The 17,467-nt window shown below is 33.1% G+C and overlaps 3 protein-coding genes across 4 annotated transcripts in view; 2 read left to right on the top strand and 1 right to left on the bottom strand.

Moving 5' to 3' along the window:
• The window catches only part of LOC104762151 (E3 SUMO-protein ligase SIZ1-like), a gene marked incomplete in the record, with an annotated part of 12,912 nt that extends 9,507 nt beyond the window's left edge, over nucleotides 1-3,405 (top strand). The window contains 7 exon segments of the mRNA XM_010485387.2: nucleotides 73-146; nucleotides 271-378; nucleotides 728-889; nucleotides 988-1,092; nucleotides 1,173-1,253; nucleotides 1,332-2,535; nucleotides 2,785-3,405. Of these exon segments, the coding sequence (XP_010483689.1) occupies nucleotides 73-146; nucleotides 271-378; nucleotides 728-889; nucleotides 988-1,092; nucleotides 1,173-1,253; nucleotides 1,332-2,535; nucleotides 2,785-2,924 (1,874 nt within the window).
• On the top strand, nucleotides 5,723-7,347 carry LOC104762152 (agamous-like MADS-box protein AGL62). The gene is made up of 2 exons (XM_010485388.1): nucleotides 5,723-6,046; nucleotides 6,734-7,347. The coding sequence occupies exons 1-2, from the start codon at nucleotides 5,723-5,725 to the stop codon at nucleotides 7,283-7,285; spliced, it is 876 nt and encodes a 291-aa protein (XP_010483690.1). The 3' UTR covers nucleotides 7,286-7,347.
• LOC104762153 (auxin response factor 4) lies at nucleotides 8,275-12,603 on the bottom strand. 2 transcript variants are annotated; one of them, XM_010485389.1, is made up of 12 exons: nucleotides 11,703-12,603; nucleotides 11,497-11,553; nucleotides 11,034-11,219; nucleotides 10,866-10,950; nucleotides 10,688-10,778; nucleotides 10,442-10,603; nucleotides 10,239-10,358; nucleotides 10,101-10,176; nucleotides 9,831-9,996; nucleotides 9,032-9,747; nucleotides 8,764-8,954; nucleotides 8,275-8,678 (listed from the first exon to the last, which is right to left on the bottom strand). In XM_010485389.1, exons 1-12 carry the CDS (start codon nucleotides 12,057-12,059, stop codon nucleotides 8,510-8,512), a joined length of 2,376 nt encoding a protein of 791 aa, XP_010483691.1. In that variant the 5' UTR covers nucleotides 12,060-12,603; the 3' UTR covers nucleotides 8,275-8,509. The 2 variants fall into 2 exon arrangements, with proteins under 2 accessions (XP_010483691.1, XP_010483692.1); XM_010485390.1 differs by having other exon boundaries at nucleotides 9,032-9,744; nucleotides 11,703-12,602.

The following is a 17,467-nucleotide window of genomic DNA, read 5'->3' on the forward strand; positions in this document are numbered from 1 at the left end:
TTCTGATTATACTCAATAAGACTGCTTTATATCTTCTGATATGGTATTGATATATAGCCTATCATTTCATAGGCCTGCCTGTACGTGCAATTAACCGACCTGGGTCACAGCTTCTGGGAGTCAACGGCCGCGACGATGGACCTATTGTGTGTTTTTTTATCCCTTTTCAGTAGTAACCCTTTTCACTTAAAATAGGATTTGATCTCTCATACATTGAAAATCTTGCAATCAGTGGTGAAATTTGACCATCTCATTTTACTATGTTGGCAGATCACACAGTGTATTAGGGATGGTGTTAACAGAATTTCCTTGAGTGGAACTGATGTTCGGATTTTTTGTTTTGGAGTTCGACTTGTGAAGCGCAGGACTCTGCAACAGGTATGGATACCAGAGTGCACAAGAAACATTCAAAGATTTGGTCGGTCTATGGGGAGAATAGTTATAAATGTTCAAATAAGAAATAAAATTATAATTGGGATCCTTTAGAATGTGTAATTTGTGGAAGGAAATTACTTGTGGTTACACAGTTACATTAACTATTCCCCTGTTTGTCAGATTTCAAATGTTAAGAGTTCTATTCATTCGTCCTCTATTTCACTCAGATGAGTCAATGAGCGTGGTCTTGTGTTATATATATTTTGCTAGTGTTCTTGTATGTTCCGAAATCCAGCTATTGTGCGTTAATGATCCCCAATGTTCCTATATATTTACTCGTTTTTGTATCTAGGTTTTAAATTTGATTCCAGAAGAGGGTAAAGGGGAGACTTTTGAAAATGCTCTTGCACGTATCCGCCGATGCATTGGAGGTGGAGGTGGAGATGATAATGCTGATAGTGATAGTGACATTGAAGTTGTTGCTGATTTCTTCGGTGTCAATCTTCGGTGTCCTGTAAGTTACTAATATCTTATAGCTCAGTTTTTATACTTATATTTCTAGGGTTATCTGGCAGACTAAACTTTTATTGTCTCTTCTGCTTGTGTCATTAGATGAGCGGTTCTAGGATAAAAGTTGCTGGGAGATTTTTACCATGTGTTCACATGGGCTGTTTTGACCTCGAGGTGTTTGTGGAGTTGAATCAACGTTCCAGAAAGGTAGGTCTCCTATCCTTGTCTGGATGTTAAGTTATTTCTCTTGTTTTCTGACTTTAGTTGTTCTGTGGTTGGACATGCAGTGGCAGTGCCCTATTTGTCTGAAGAATTACTCAGTGGAGCATGTAATCGTGGATCCTTATTTTAACCGTATCACGTCTAAGGTATACCTATGGGAACACCAGAATTCTTGAACTTTTGTATTTATGCTTTTATTCAATTGTTTTCTTCCTGCACGACAGATGAAGCATTGTGATGAAGAGGTGACTGAAATTGAAGTGAAACCTGATGGTTCTTGGCGGGTAAACTCCAAAAGAGAGAGTGAGCGTAGGGAACTGGGGGAACTTTCACAGTGGCACGCACCCGATGGTAGTCTATGTCCCTCTGCTGATGAGATTAAACGGAAGATGGAAATGTTACCGGTTAAACAAGAAGGTTTCTCAGATGGCCCGGCCCCTCTAAAACTTGGAATAAGGAAGAATCGCAATGGCATTTGGGAAGTTAGCAAACCTAATGCAAATGGATTATCTTCCAGTAATAGGCAAGAAAAGGTTGGATATCAGGAGAAGAATATTATACCAATGAGTAGTAGTGCTACTGGAAGTGGTAGGGATGGTGATGATGCAAGCGTAAACCAGGATGCTATTGGAACCTTTGATTTTGTAGCCAACGGCATGGAACTTGATTCCATTTCCATGAATGTTGATTCAGGTTATAACTTTCCTGACAGAAACCAATCTGGAGAGGGTTTAAATAATGAAGTCATCATTCTAAGTGATTCGGATGAAGAAAATGATGTAGTAATCACTCCGGGACCTGCATACAGTGGTTGTCGAACAGATGGTGGGCTGACTTTTCCGCTGAACCCTTCTGGAATAATTAACTCCTATAATGACGACCCACACAGCATAGCTGGGGCAAGCTCACGGTTAGGTCTTTTCAATGATGATGACGAATTTGATACGCCCCTATGGTCATTTCCTTCTGAAACTCCAGAAGCTCCTGGGTTTCAACTATTTAGATCTGATGCTGACGTTTCAGAAGGTTTAGTTGGGTTGCATCATCATGGTGCACTTGGTTGTGCTCCTGAAATAAATGGGGATTACACCATGGCTCCTGAGACATCAATGGCGTCTGTTCCTGTGGTTCCTGGCTCTGCTGGACGATCTGAAGCAAATGATGGCCTAGTTGACAATCCTCTTGCATTTGGTAGAGACGATCCCTCACTTCAAATATTTTTGCCAACCAAACCAGATGCTTCAGCTCAATCGGGTTTTAAAAACCAAGCTGAAATGTCAAATGGTATCCGCAGTGAAGACTGGATCTCGCTTAGGCTAGGAGATAGCGTTTCTGGGAATCATGGAGAGCCTGCAACTGTAAACGGGATCAACTCAAGCCAGCAGATGTCTACAAGGGAAGGTTCTTTGGATACTACAACAGAGACCGGTTTGTTCCCTGTCTGAGACTAAGTATTTACTTTCTTAAAAACATCAAAGGGACCTATGAATGTGGATCCGGTTCATGATGTCGCATTTACCTTTTTCTCCAATTTACTAAGCTGCTAGGTCTTGTAAAAAACTGAAGAAGAAAGATCTGTTCAGTTCTTAAATATAGCTTATTTTTGTCTTTTGACTATGCTCCTCTATATCCAAAGTTCGTGTGGTACAATTACTGACTATTACTGCGTATTTGCAGCTTCGTTGCTTCTGGGTATGACTGACAGTAGACAAGACAAGGCAAAGAAGCAAAGATCAGATAATCCATTTTCATTTCCTCGGCAGAAGCGTTCTGTAAGACCTCGGATGTACCTCTCCATTGACTCGGATTCTGAGTGATAAAAATCATCCTGTTTTGTTCTGTTCTGTCTGTCTGGGGATGATTCGGTGTACCTTTTGATTTTTAACGCTATGCACAGAACAATGAACAGGATCATCAGACAGCACACCGGAGTTTGCCAAGATTTGCATGATTCTCTGTGCAGGCAAGAATTGAACCGGTATTGATAATTTCTCTTGTATGATTTTGTTGACTCTCTTCAATATCGGTTCAGGATCTTGGCCTTGTCTGCTACGCTGCAAGATGTATTTTGCAAAGCAAAGCACTGGCTGATTTAGTTACACTAATAGGCAAGAAAAGTTGGCACAGGTGGTTCCGGTTTAATTGGTAATTTGTATACTCGAATAGGTTTTTTATTGTTTCTTTGTGTGGATGATGATAATATTACTCGGGAGCCAGGAGCCATAGAGAGATATAGCATTGTAAATTATGTGCTCCAATTTTTATTTATTTATTATAAAAATGCAGCTCTTCTCTTCATTGTAGTTTGTATGCATTGATTATGAATCATATGGTTCTGATCAAAGTCTGAAGCATCATAGGATACGACATAGTTAAGCTTATATCTGTACCACATTCTCGTCGTTCATTTTGGAGACATGTGCAAAATGACGTGGTTCGTCATGTGTTTTGGTTTACAAAATGATCTTTAAGGTTTAAAGAAAAATGCTACTGATGAAAGTATAAATAAGTAATATATCTTAATAAATTCCTAAAAGTATGCATATAGTGCGATAGCAAGAATAATTAATAATTATCGCAAAAAGTTGAATATGTCTAAATTTTATGGATCACATTTGTACAGATTTCCTATTTCGGTACTATTTTGAAAGGTATATTACCTATTCAAATGTTTCATTTCATAAATAAGGATTTTAAGATATATAATCCAATTGCTGTTAAGAAAAAAAAAGATATATAGATCAATCACATATTTCTTAAAAAAAAAAAAATCGATATGAATATATATATACCATAATATTTATACATCTAAAATCATTTTAAAAAATAACACTTTTAAAATGGGTTAATAAAGACCATTTTACCTTAGATAAAATAAAACTTTAAAGCCATTTGTATAATTTTATATGATTATTTAACTTGGCCGGTATTCTATCTAGTTTTTTTTATTATGATAAGGTTTTTCGAAAATACTATTTTTATGCATAGTTTATAACCATGTGACCTATAAAAATATCATAAATACTTTAAATTGGATATTAAATCTTATACAACTACAATTTTACTTTTTCGGATGACATTTACTATCTACATAAATAAGTTAGATAAGTTTCTATTGCTTACTATATAATTAATTTTCTATAATATAAAAAATCTGGCTGCAAACAACGAAAATTATTTAGTTATGTTTTATTCATTCAATTATTTTTCAAGAATCCATCAACTAAGATAAGAGAGTTAAAAATAACATGTATCCACTTTCATAATTAAAATATCTTATTATCATGAGCGGATTTATCGCCAATAGCGATAAAGTACATGTTCTATTTTTTTGTGTAAAAAACAACTAATGTAACGGCATATTTATGTTGTCAATTTGTTAGAAATAATAACGGATTTGGGATGGTCTTCATGTCCTATATAATGCTCCACATAACATAATTTATATTAAACCCCTATTTTGACAATTTTTGTATTTGTATTTTAACTCATATAACTAAATTTTCTATTTTCACAAAGGAACGTTATTTAGTGAAAAAATTATAAACTCATTGTATCCTATATATATATATATATATATATATTTTTTTTTGGGGGGGGGAGGAAACTCATAAAGTAATTTATCGGAGTTTTTACATGAATCTAATTTTCTTAAAATCTACTCCCATGAAAAGAAAAAAAAACTATTTAGGATGATAATTATATATATATATATATATTTGTGCTATATATCTTAATAAAGAGAAATTGATTTATACGAAACATGATGAAATTTCATAGTCATGTATGGCTCAATCATATATATTCATCTCAAATCTATTGTGAAGGGTGGTCTAGTTATAAAAACTGCTAATAGAATGACATAACCATTTCATCATAAATATTTGTAAGTATCAATAACAAATCAATCACAAATAACGTAAAAAACGTCTATTATAAATGATAGCAACGAATATGATTGCATTAATAATGTAACGGAATATATTTGTTATAACAACTGTCAAGAATATTATATAATCATCTCATCATATATATTTTTATAAATCGAAAACAAATGAACCGCTAGTTGAGAGAGAAAACATGTTATCTTTTAGAAAATAACGATAAATATAATCATATAAAAATGTGACGGAATATACTTTGTTAGTATATTAATTTTCTAGTTTAATGTTTTTAATAAGTGTCAAAAGTTTGTGTATCATTGAATACCAATATTTGTTTTCATTTTCTGTCACCAATATGTTCAAAATATTTTTTTAAGTAATTTTTTCTCATGCTGCCATTTGTGTTGCTATATCTCTATGTTTTTCTAATAGTATCTTTATTAGATATGTAAAGATCACTACCAATTAAAGGTGCATCTTTCTGGCAGATTTTGATACATTGTACAAATGGAATGACAATGTAATAGTCAAATATATATGAATTGCATACCTTATATTGATTGAATAAGAAGATTATGTTACAAAAATGGTATAATTGAATTTCAAATATAAAATAAAATAATTTTCATTTTAATATTAATTTTTGGTATGTAATATTCCATTATAAATACCTGACCATTTTCATTCTGAAAACACCAATCTATATTTTATCTTCTCAAATATCATTAAAAATGGTGAAAAAAAGCAAAGGTCGTCAAAAGATAGAGATGATCAAAATGAAAAACGAAAGTAACCTTCAAGTAACTTTTTCAAAAAGAAGATCTGGACTTTTCAAAAAGGCTAGTGAGCTTTGTACACTTTGTGGTGCAGAAATCGCCATAATTGTGTTTTCACCCGGTCGAAAAGTCTTTTCTTTTGGTCATCCGAGTGTTGAAACTGTGATTGATCGATTCTTAAACAATAACCCACCACCTCCTCACCAACATAACAACATGCAACTCAGTGAAGTCCACAGAAATTCTGTTGTTCAGGATCTCAATATCCATTTGACTCAGGTATTTTTTGTCTTTTAAAGTCTGATTGATTTGTTTTTTCTGTTTTATATAAATCATAAAATTTTAGTTTACATGATAATTTTTTTGTTGTCAACCACACATTAATTAAAATATTACTCTATGATTGGTAGCCTAAGCAGGAGAAAGAGAACACAATAGTTTTTTTTTTAGTTTAAATATTATAAATATAAATAAAAAAATTTGCATGTAAATAATTAAATATTGAACACTAAAAATTTGAATTTTTTCACAATTATAATAGATTTATATGCTCATAACATGTCACTAAAATGCTAATGAGATATTATAGAATCATATGGTTGTAAAAAAAAAAAGAATCATATGGCATGAAAACTAATGACATAATTAGAGTTCTTATTATATATATATATATATATATGCACTTTTTAATATTATTTTCTATATAGTAATTTTCTGCTAAATTAATTTTTGTGATGTTACTAACTAGGTTTTTACAGGTAAAATAAAGTTTTAAAATTATTATCTTTTAAAAATAATTATAATTAGATTTATTGTTTTTATCAACTACGAAATTCAAGAATGCACATTCTTTGTTTAAGAACGTAGCATATTGAATTATCTCAGGCACTTGTTCGTGTCGGTACTCAAGTTTAAAAATTTTAAAGCACAACTTTTTGGGTGGCTAACACTAGTTAATATTTGCAGCTGTTGAGTCAACTAGAAGCTGAGAAGAAAAAGACTGAAGAGCTAAGGAAAATGAGAGAGAAAACAAAAGCCCTTGGAGACTGGTGGGAAGATCCCGTTGAAGGACTTGCGTTAAATCAACTCAGTGGATTCAAAGGTAATCTTGAGAATTTGAAGAAGATAGTTACACAAGAAGCTTCCAAATTTTTTCAAGCAACAGTTCCAAACTTTTATGTGGGAAGCTCTAGTAATGCTGCTTTTGGGCTTGATGATGGGAGTCATATCCACCATGATATGGACATGTTTAGTCAAAGAAGAATGATGGACATAAATGCCTTCAACTACAACCAGAACCCGATTCACCCTAATCCTGCTTTACAGTATGGATACAGTAATCATGGTAACATCAATGAAGGGTTTGTTCAGGAGTACAATATGAACTACGGACAAGAGTATAATCCAAACCACAACCAAAACCTAAACCAGAGTTTTAAGAGAGAAAGCATCTCTGAATATGAATATCATCATGGTCAAGGTCAAGGTCATCCTCCACACTCTAGGTCTGGTTACTGATAATCCTTTGTTATGTGATCCAATTAAAAGCGTGTTTTAGGTTATCTTTATTTCTTGTTGTTATGTTGTGGTTGTTGTTGTTGTTTCTTTGTTGAAGTATTATGTTGTGTTGTTGTGTTGTTTCTTTTCAGAATTATGTTGTTTTTTTGAATTCTTAATAAAAGAGTAATGGAATAAACATTAGAATATCTGATTTTGTTTCTGAAACGAATCCATTACGCCTCTGATCGAAATACCACATTCGGCCATGGATATTTTTCTCACTTGTGCATTTTGTGTAATTGCTGAATTCTTATAACAAGAATGATTGTAACTATATTAATCAATCATGTAATATCTGTTTAGAAATAAACTTGCAATTTCGTCTTTTAAAAAAATTGCAAATAAAAGCATCACAAAAATTTCTATGTGCACTATTTTATCAACTAAAAGATACATACATCCCACGTATTTTGGTACATTGTATCAAATAAAAAGACAACATTACAATATTTTTATCTTTTATTTTATTCCTTAGATTGATAAATATAGAGATTATGAAATATTCCTCAAATGATAAAATTTAATTTTAATATAGAAAACAATATTTAAAAAATGAATTAAATTTTTTATTGAAAATATAATACATTGAGAGTTTAAATAGATTTTTTTTTAAAAATAGAAAAAATCAAATAAGATAAAGTCCCATAATTTTATTTAATCAAATATCATTTGCTATAATATTTCTGTTTCTACTAAATATATACTAAGTTATCATCAAATATCTAGTATGCATTATATATATCAGTCAATTCAAATAAATCACGACAAGAATAATACATGAAAAATTAGCAAAACAAAAGAATAATTCATGAATTTCACCCAAAAAACAAAAAGAATAATTCATGAATTTCACCAAGAAAAAAAAAAGAATAATTCATGAATTTCTCCCGAAAAAAAAAAAGAATAATTTATGAAAATCCACATAAATTGTTAAGAAATTTTCAAAATTCAGCAAAGTACCACCTTAATCGAAAATTCAAGACCACAATCCAAACTCATACAACGGCATGCTCTACAAATACCATAAACTCACAAATCTCTTGAGTAAACGGTCCAAGTCCATGGAGACCAGAGAACACAAAACAAACACACAGACAGATTCAAAGTTCTTTTATGTCTATTGTCAGCAAAACACACTTAAGAAAGCAAAAGGAAATAAGCTTGTTTCAGGGTTGTTTACAATCAAAATCTAGTGATTGTAGGGGAAGAATCAGGCTGGCTCACAGAAGATGACTTTGATGCTTCCATCATGAGAGCAGCTTGTTCTAAACAACTCTTGTTATCGTCATTCGCATTCTCCACCTCGTCTTTCGTGTATAAGTGTATCTTCCACACCACATTGCAGAAATCACTGTCCATATAGCCAAAAGCCAATTTCAAGTTAAGCAGCAACCAAGTTGTGATTGAGCTTTAGAAGGTAGGTCTAAAGAACTTACTGCCATGGATCATCGCCAACGACCATCATATCGTTCTCACTATCCGTATATAAGATCCTCCATCCTTTTTCAGGATCCCTGAGAAGCCCTTCCATGTTGAACAGCCGTTCAAGCTCGGTAAGGAGATCATCATACCCGTTTAGTCGGGATAAATCAATAGCTCTCCCCACTTGGCTTCCTTGCTTGTGAACCTTTTGATAAATATTCAACACAAGAATTCATTAGAAGAGACATCTAGAAATGCAACTCCAACAAGCAAAAGTTGTACCTTTGTGCAGATCCTTTTGCTTGAGCCTTGTGGGTTAGATGCAGGTGTCTCCACAGGTAAGGAGAATCCGAAAAGTTTACATCCTGATGAAACATTCATACTAAAGTCTCCACCTTTTTGTTTCCCCATCATATCAATCTTGAATGGCAAACCAGCTGTAACATTACTCGGTAGACCACTTTCATTTACTGCATCAGACTTTCTAGTCTCTTCACCAAAGTTTATTGCACGAGAAGGGAGACCCGAGGATTGGTTCCCCGCAGTGTATGGATTCTGATATGGAACATGAGTGCTCCTAATCCCATGTAAAGCTAGCGGATAGAAACTTGACTTGTTGGCTTGATAAGCAAAGGGATCAGTGTATCCAAGATTCGGTTTTCCCGACGTAGCAGCTGGACTGAAACCAGCAAATTGCGGGAATGATTTAAGCGAGCAAATTTCTTGACCTTGCAAGACCCTTGGAAACCTATCCAGGTCCATAACGCCTGAACAGGCAGGGTCTAGAGACGTAGCATCTACAAACTCACCAAATCGATCCTTCACTCTACTAGACAAAAGAACTGGATTTGCATGAGACTGCATCGCAAAATCCAGGATCCGGCGGTTCATAACATCAAACCCTTGTGAGGGTGATGCAGAACCTATATTTTCTTGACCTTGCAAGACCTTAGAGGGTCTAACCGACTCCTCAAAGTCCAAAAAACCACCCCTTTCTGCTGCAACCAAGAACACAATCAATCATCTACTGAAGAAAGTATCTGCAAAAGCATATCCTCCAAAGAGAATGTATTTAATTTACCGGTTAAGGGGTTTGCGGGTGGAGTAGTATCCAGTAGACCTGCCCAAGGCCTCTTAGGCCTTGGAGATGACTGAATGCTCAAGTGTGGTAGAGAAACCGAGGGGTCAATCTCCCAAGGTGAAACTCTTTCTTGATGATCGCTCACAAAAGACTCATCCCACCTCACCTACCAAACATATGTGAAATATTTCATTATCTATCTTCGAAAACGAAAAGATTCTACACGTTAAAAGACAGACAGATACTCCAAATAGATGAGAGAGGACGCACCAAAAAGCACCTCCATTTTGAGTTTGGCCACCTATACGGGTCCAAGTCACAGACTCCAGTCACTACACCAGCGCATCTGCAAGAAAATATCAAATTCAAATTCTCTTCCAAGAAAGAGAAGCAAGAAAGCAGCAATACCTTCTCTCAGGAGAATCGTCCATTTCAAATCGCATTCTGAATCTTGTGCCTATGCAAATGGGATTCCTGATGCTAGTGATATACTTCTCATAAGGAATCACAAACTCTGCATGTGTCGCACTGTATATGAATGAACACATGAATCAGCGTTATAGTTCTTCTTGTATCCTACTGAACCTAGTTAAGAATCATTTTATTTTTACCGTGGACTATAAAACACATGGAACATGCTTTTTGTAGATACAGCATTAGCCACAAGAGACAGAATGTTTGAACATGAATTCTTCTCACTGATTGAATCAGGAAGTCCATTTCTTGGCCGTGCTGCTCTTCTGATTCCTAATCTCAGCTCTCCATCTTCGTCTCTATAAACACATACATTAGTAATGAATATATGTGTTTTTACACAATTCTGCATCGCATCTGGTAAACTGATACCTTATGCTTACCTCAGAAATAGAACCGCATCACCAGAGACAAGATTCTTTTGACTGACGAATATACTCCAACCAGTGGTGAGTAGATGCCTCCTTGGCTGACCTATAAAGAAACAGAACTGAACATTTAGATATCATTGAACAAACAAAAAAGAAAGAAATGAATAATAGCAAACTCAACCCGAGCTACCTCTATAGATATGGCGAAACTTCCACTCTACTCCATGGAGATCCTTTGCAATGAGTTCTTGAGATGGCCTTTGCTGTTTGTAGTCCTAACCACCGTGAAAAAAATCGCAAATAAGGCTTATAACAAGAAGGTCAAATATGTAAGGAAATGAGATATAGAGAACCATACAAGAGGAGAAAAACAATCTTCAGCAGCTCTTCTAGGTACAGAGAAGCCTCCATGGGTGCTTGTGTCAGAAGCTGTTAAGGTTTTACAGAACATATGAGGCGTTCTTTTGACGGATGAGCTTCCGTTCCGCTCTTCTTCACCTCCTAACTCCCTGACCTCTTTCCCCTCCGCGTTTAGCATGGAAAACTATTAAAACCAAGAACTTTCTTCAACACATTAACATCACTAAGATTCTAAATGCAAAGTTAAGAAGACTATGCTTCAATTCTCTATGATCATCTTAAACAAATAATGAGCACAAACACAATCTCTTAAACCGGTAGCATCTCACATTTCACCCAATAATACAAATCTACACTAGTGCTACGAATAACATAAAATGTTTTGTACACAATCTATGAATCTGCTCCTTCAAAACAAGAATTGAACTGTAAAAGAACCAACAGTTGAGTAAAAAGAGTACCTCTTGCAGTGGAAGCAGAGTGACTTGAGTGTAGACCTCATCGGATTCCTTATTAGCCTTTTCCCCCCAAAATAGGAACCAAATTTGCAAACAATTACCACAATTAGCAAAAAAACACAGAACTTGTTCAAGAATAGCAAAAGAGAACACAAAAAGGAATGTTTTTGTTTTTGTTTTAGTATGGTTAATGATACAGACAGACTTACAAGCAACTGGACATTAACAACCCTGCAGAAGATTTGGGGATTGAGGTCAAATTTGGGGATATCAAGAGGAGAAGAATAAGAAACCAAAGCATCTTGCTCCAAATGACCTTGTGGGAAATACACAACTACATTGCCTTTCTTGGGAAGACAAGTGAGAGGACCAGCACAAGCATGCCACAGCTCAGAGTATATAGAAGATGCAGAGCCTGTAGAAGATGATGATGATCCGGAAGAGCATGAAGAAGAAGATGATGGTGAGATTCCAAGCGTACCCTTGTCAATAATCCTTGCTCCTACTACATCATCATTCTCCTCTTCCTCCACCTCCGCAATCTCAGTATTCAAGTCAAATTCCATTGAAAAGAAGAGCAAAGGAAACAAAGAAAAAAAAAAAAAAGTTTCTATTTTTGAATCAGATTACAACAAAACAAGTAAAACCCATCAAAGGTAAAGTTTGTAAAAACTCTTGCTTGAAGTGACACAATTCCTCTCCTTTTCAAGTCCAATTTCACACACACACACACACACACAAAAAGAAAAGAAGCAAAATTGATGTTTGCTAGTGACGGGAGAGATGAGGAGTAATAAGTGTGGAATCAGAGAGAAAGAGAGAGAAGAGAGAGAAGAGGGAGAGAGGGAGAGGAAGGAGGAATCAAATGAGAACAAGGGTTTCAAAGTATGATTCTTCTTCCTCCATTTGCAGGTACTGAGAAGAGGGAGCAGAAGGAACAGACATTAGATAAATTTTGTGCAGATTGGAAAAAAAAATATATACTTGTTAAAGAATATAAATTTTATCAAAAAAAAAAGCAAACAAAACAATTTAGTGGAGAGAGAGAGAGATAAGCGGGGGAGACAAAGCCAAGACAGAACAGAACCCACACCTCCACTCCTCTCTTTCGCCTTCTTCTTCTTCTTCTTCTTTCTTTTTTTCTTTTTTGTTTTTTTGTTTCCAAATAAAGACTTGTAATATTATTCACATAAAATTAATAAATAAAAAACTAGAGTATTACTTGTGTCAATATACACGAATTTTTTTTTGCTTATTATTTTCTATTTTCATTTTTTCTATCTTTTGTTTTGTTTAAAGAAGAAATGTAAAAGTTGAATGTTAAATCATTTGTCTAAGTTTTCTTTTCATACTTTGATATTTTTAGGTTAGTTTTTTTAGTGCATGTGTTATGAAGGGATGGTTATCATTTTTCCCAACAAATTCAGTTACAATGAACCATCGAACTTCAAAGAATATGCATCGATGGACAGGGACATGGACTGGACTATGATATTTACGAGATAACGTTTTAACTTTTCTTTCGTTCACAAACCGTGATGATTGATCTTTAACTTGTGAGGAATAAAAACCGCAAATTGATTACAACTTTTTTCTTTTGCATACTCTTTACAAAGGAAACAGTATCTCTTTGGAATCAAATTGATTACAAGTCTTATTTTTTTCACTCCTTTTATTCGAAAAAAAAATAGAAAAATAATCAGCTTTTTTCATTGCGTTGTTAAGAGCCAACCAACCGGCTAAAGACAGAAGAGTAGGCTCCTTTCGATTTTGTAACGAAGCACTTTTCTCTCTCTCTCTCTCTCTCTCTTTTCTGAGACAGATTATATGAAAATCAGCATTTTTTTTGTTACTCATACGCCCTATGGTACCTACTTAAATAAACAAAACACAAAAAACTTTCAGCATGCTAGAATTTGATATAAAATTTCTATTCAGCATGCTAGACAGAACAGAACCCATATCTTTAAATGGGTTAGGTTGTGGCAAATGATTGCGTCATAATATGAAAGCTTAATATGTTTATTTTGCTCGTATAGTGTTGCTATTAATTCATATAACATGATCAAGTTATCATACTTTCTTCGTAGGAGTTATCGTGTTCGATTTCATGTTTCGTTACTTAATAATATTATAGCATGATTTTACTATATGGCAGAACTATTTTAGTCACAACATAAGAAAATTTTGACTATTCTTTTCACAATGTTGCAACTTACTTCTTTCCATAATAAATTCAACAACACGCCTAAAAGAAAAGAAAAACATTTTTTTAACATTTATTATGAATCATAAATATACCATTGATCAGTGTTTCATTGGAGATGAAAAAAAAAGTAGAAGAAAAGGGGGAAAAAAAACAAAAAGGATGATGGGATGGGAGAGGAAGAAAGAATGAGTCTCTTCTGAGTTAGTGACTGAGTCCCAACAACTAACAAAGACCCCCCTTGATATTTGCTGCCTCTTTTGGACCCCCCACACTTTTTCTTTTCTTATTCCTTTTTTTTCTTCAGTTTTTTTCATGCAACTCCTTCTAAAACTAGCTTCGATATTCTCTTTTGTTAATTTAGTACTTAATTGTTATTCAATTCTGATTAGAAATATATCTTGTTTATTCTGATATTGCACTACAACTCGAAACGTGTAATCTCCTAATCTTTATGATAAGGTTACCATATTCTTTTGTCTGCTGATCATAACTTTTAGTCAAAGATTATCTTTTAATTAGTACAAAAATAAAGAATGGATCCTATCTTTTCCATGTTTCCTTTCTAACTTAAATAATACTCTCTCCGTCACATAAAAATTGATGTTTTGGGATATTTTTGGTCCCACAAAAATTGATGTTTAGTAAACTTCAAGAAGTAATCATTGAAAATATTTAAAATTTTAAATTATTATTAGTCTAAAATTAAATAATATCTCTTTAGTCAAAGAAAAAAATATATTTAAACTCAGTAATCATTGTTTTTTTAAAATGTGTAAAAGTTTCTAAACATCAATCTTTACGAAACAGAGGGAGTATTTACTAAGAAAATTGATTTTTTTTTTTCTTTTTGCAGCTTTTAGCACCATAATTTGAATATTTTTTTGTGAGGATTTTTCAATAACTGAATTTATCATGTGCGTTTATCTATACACACAAATTTATCACAATACAACAAACATAATTTTGTTTGTGACTTCGATCCTCTGCTCAATGTAAGCATCCATTTGAAGAAATGAGCCACTTGGATGCTATGACTCTCCACTCAAAGTAAGCTTGGGGTTATCGAAAACCTAACCATATTCACCCTTACATCGCTCCATTTTACGTTATAAGCCATCACGCTCACTGCTCAGTTCTGATTTCATTCTTTTTCTCAATAGCATCAAAGCAATTATTATTATAATTATGACAATTCTATAAACTTTCAAAATAAATATGTCTATCGAGATTTTAGTTTCATGAGGCATATATGTAAATTGTATATTTCGAAACCAATCTATCAATTTTTCATTTTTGAATATTATATATAATGAAAGTATCAAAAAGTTTAAACAGATAAAATTAGTTGCATGTTGATTATAGTTCTTTTGACCAAGTTGATTGTATTTAAGATTTAGAAGGAAGAAAAATATATTTTTCCATCTAAAATTTCAGAATGCTTAGTACTACAAGTTTGTTGCCAGCCATATATATATATATATATATATATATATATATATATGTACTTATCTGTTTTATACAAATATTTTTAAATTTATTTCTTTTAGTTTACGTCATTGCGCCATGTATCACAAAAATTTGGAGTATTCGTGTACATACGAATCAACTACAATATAATATAATAAAATATCATAACAAATAATGCGTATTTTTAAAGAAAGATTATTAATTAGAGATTATTTTGGTGCCACAAATAGATATTGTTTTATTGAAATTAGTAGGAAAAAAACTTTATGTTTAGGCAGAGAAAAAAATATAAAAAAAGGAAAAAGACAGAGGTGGAAAATTAGGAGACGTCGCGTCAAAAAAATTGTCGCGAGAATACGACAAAGCAACGCCAATGACTTTATTAAAGTCACAAGTGTCTGTATCATTCGATTAAAGACACTCCTCTCTCTCTCAGTATATAACTATATATATAAATTTTTGTAATAAATCCTAAATAGTAAATACTAGTATTTTACTTTACCTTTTTACATGTTTCTACTTCGAGTTAATTGCAATAAATCACACAGTCACACAGATGTATCTTTTAAGTTTACCGTTATGTAAAATGTAGATTTTACTAGAGTTGATTGATTTTAAAATTGAGATATTATTTAGTTTACAAAGAGTTTTGTGAATTCAAAATTTTGATTTATAACAACAACAATATTCTTTTTAAAATTTGTTTTATAAATTAAGATGTAAGAAATTCATATCTAAGCAACACTAGATTTGTTTTCTTCTTTAAACTGCATAATCAATCTGTAAACAATTATAACAAACCTAAATTAAAATCGATCTACCAATAATTTTTCTACTACATTAAAATCGGTTGGTCTAGAGAATTAACCAATTGGTTACTTTAGGTGGAAAACATCAAAACCGTAAATTCTATTTAACAGAAAATATTCTTTCTATCCTTTTTAAAATTGGTTTGTTTGCTTCTTATCTTTGTGTATCAATATTGAATATATAGAAACAGAACACATTAGTTCGTATTTAAGTTTTGGACAAATAGTTCGCATATAGTAGTGGACATATAATCCGTGTTGGAATTGGATATTTTGACTGATCTCTGACCCATAATGCATAAGATTAGAGTTAAATCGATAAAACTAAAACAGCTTGCGTATAATTCTCATATATCAACTTGTGACTGATAACTGATAAGAAAAGCGGACCCATCAAAAAAGAGAATTGTAGAGACAAATGGTATCCCATAAGGAGAAAGCTATTTGTCAAATTGGAGCCTACATTAAAGTTGGGTCCTATTTTAAGTTTTCTCTACATATTTTTCTTCTTTTCGTTAAAGATGATAAACGACGACATACCAAAAAGCTTTCAAATCTTTAAGTCATACATGGCAAACCAAACTATATCCTTAATTTCCTCATTGCAACCCTTTTCATAAGAACAAGTAATTATACTGCATCATGGTCGTTAGATATCTTTCCTCGTATCGATGAACTTGTTTTGCCAAGTTAGGCTGTATATATATATATATCAGAAACCATATTCCTATTTTGAATTGGAGTTGAAGAGAGTCGATGTCATCGTCGTAGTAATATTACAAGTGTAAATGACTATTGTTTCCTATGGTACAAATTATCTTGTTGATATCGAATTATGGTATTGGGGTTTTTGATCCTCTTGTCTCTTTAATTCCAACATGTCATTGCCTTTTAACACTTTTGATATACGCTTGTTTTTAGATTGCCCTCTTCTAGTTTGACCCCATCATCTACATGTAGTATTGGCAAGAAGATATATATACACAAAGATATGTAATTCTTCTTTCAATTAATCGTTAACAAAAGTGTGCTTAATCAAACATAATTACATACATGGAGTTGTGTGAATTAACTATCATAATGTTGGGGCTTAGGAGTGATTCCGATATCGCCTGCTGTGTTTCCTTTCTTTGGTTTTTTTTCACATTTACATTTAAACAATTACCGCCTATCTTAACCATATGTGATGGCTTGGACCAATTCAGTTCGATCTCATAAATGCTTCTTTGGTCCATTCAACACGGTTCATATATAGAGAATAGTATACCCAGACGATAGTTTGGTCCATTCAACAACAAGTTAATAATCCTATATATAAAAGATGATATTTGTATTGTTGGGATGTTGTGGTTGGTTAGGAACAATTGATATTTGTATTGTTATTTTTCCATGTAAGTTTTTTGACCACTCTAAAGCTCATTTTAGAGGAGACTGTCGTGTCACCAACTTAATGCAATGAAGTTTGCAGAACAAAAAAAAAAAAAAAAAA

The sequence above is a fragment of the Camelina sativa genome, chromosome 18 (assembly GCF_000633955.1).
Source record: "Camelina sativa cultivar DH55 chromosome 18, Cs, whole genome shotgun sequence".
Taxonomy (NCBI): Eukaryota; Viridiplantae; Streptophyta; class Magnoliopsida; order Brassicales; family Brassicaceae; genus Camelina; species Camelina sativa.

What these genes read in the sequence shown, in the direction of transcription:
- LOC104762152 (XM_010485388.1), top strand. Translation starts at nt 5,723, where the DNA reads ATGGTGAAAAAAAGCAAAGGTCGTCAAAAGATAGAGATGATCAAAATG. An exon ending in TCAATATCCATTTGACTCAG is followed by an intron (nt 6,047 to 6,733) that starts GTATTTTTTGTC and finishes TAATATTTGCAG; the next exon opens with CTGTTGAGTCAACTAGAAGC.
- LOC104762153 (XM_010485389.1), bottom strand. Translation starts at nt 12,059, where the DNA reads ATGGAATTTGACTTGAATACTGAGATTGCGGAGGTGGAGGAAGAGGAG. An exon ending in GTTTCGCCATATCTATAGAG is followed by an intron (nt 10,779 to 10,865) that starts GTAGCTCGGGTT and finishes GTTTCTTTATAG; the next exon opens with GTCAGCCAAGGAGGCATCTA. An exon ending in GACGATTCTCCTGAGAGAAG is followed by an intron (nt 10,177 to 10,238) that starts GTATTGCTGCTT and finishes ATTTTCTTGCAG; the next exon opens with ATGCGCTGGTGTAGTGACTG.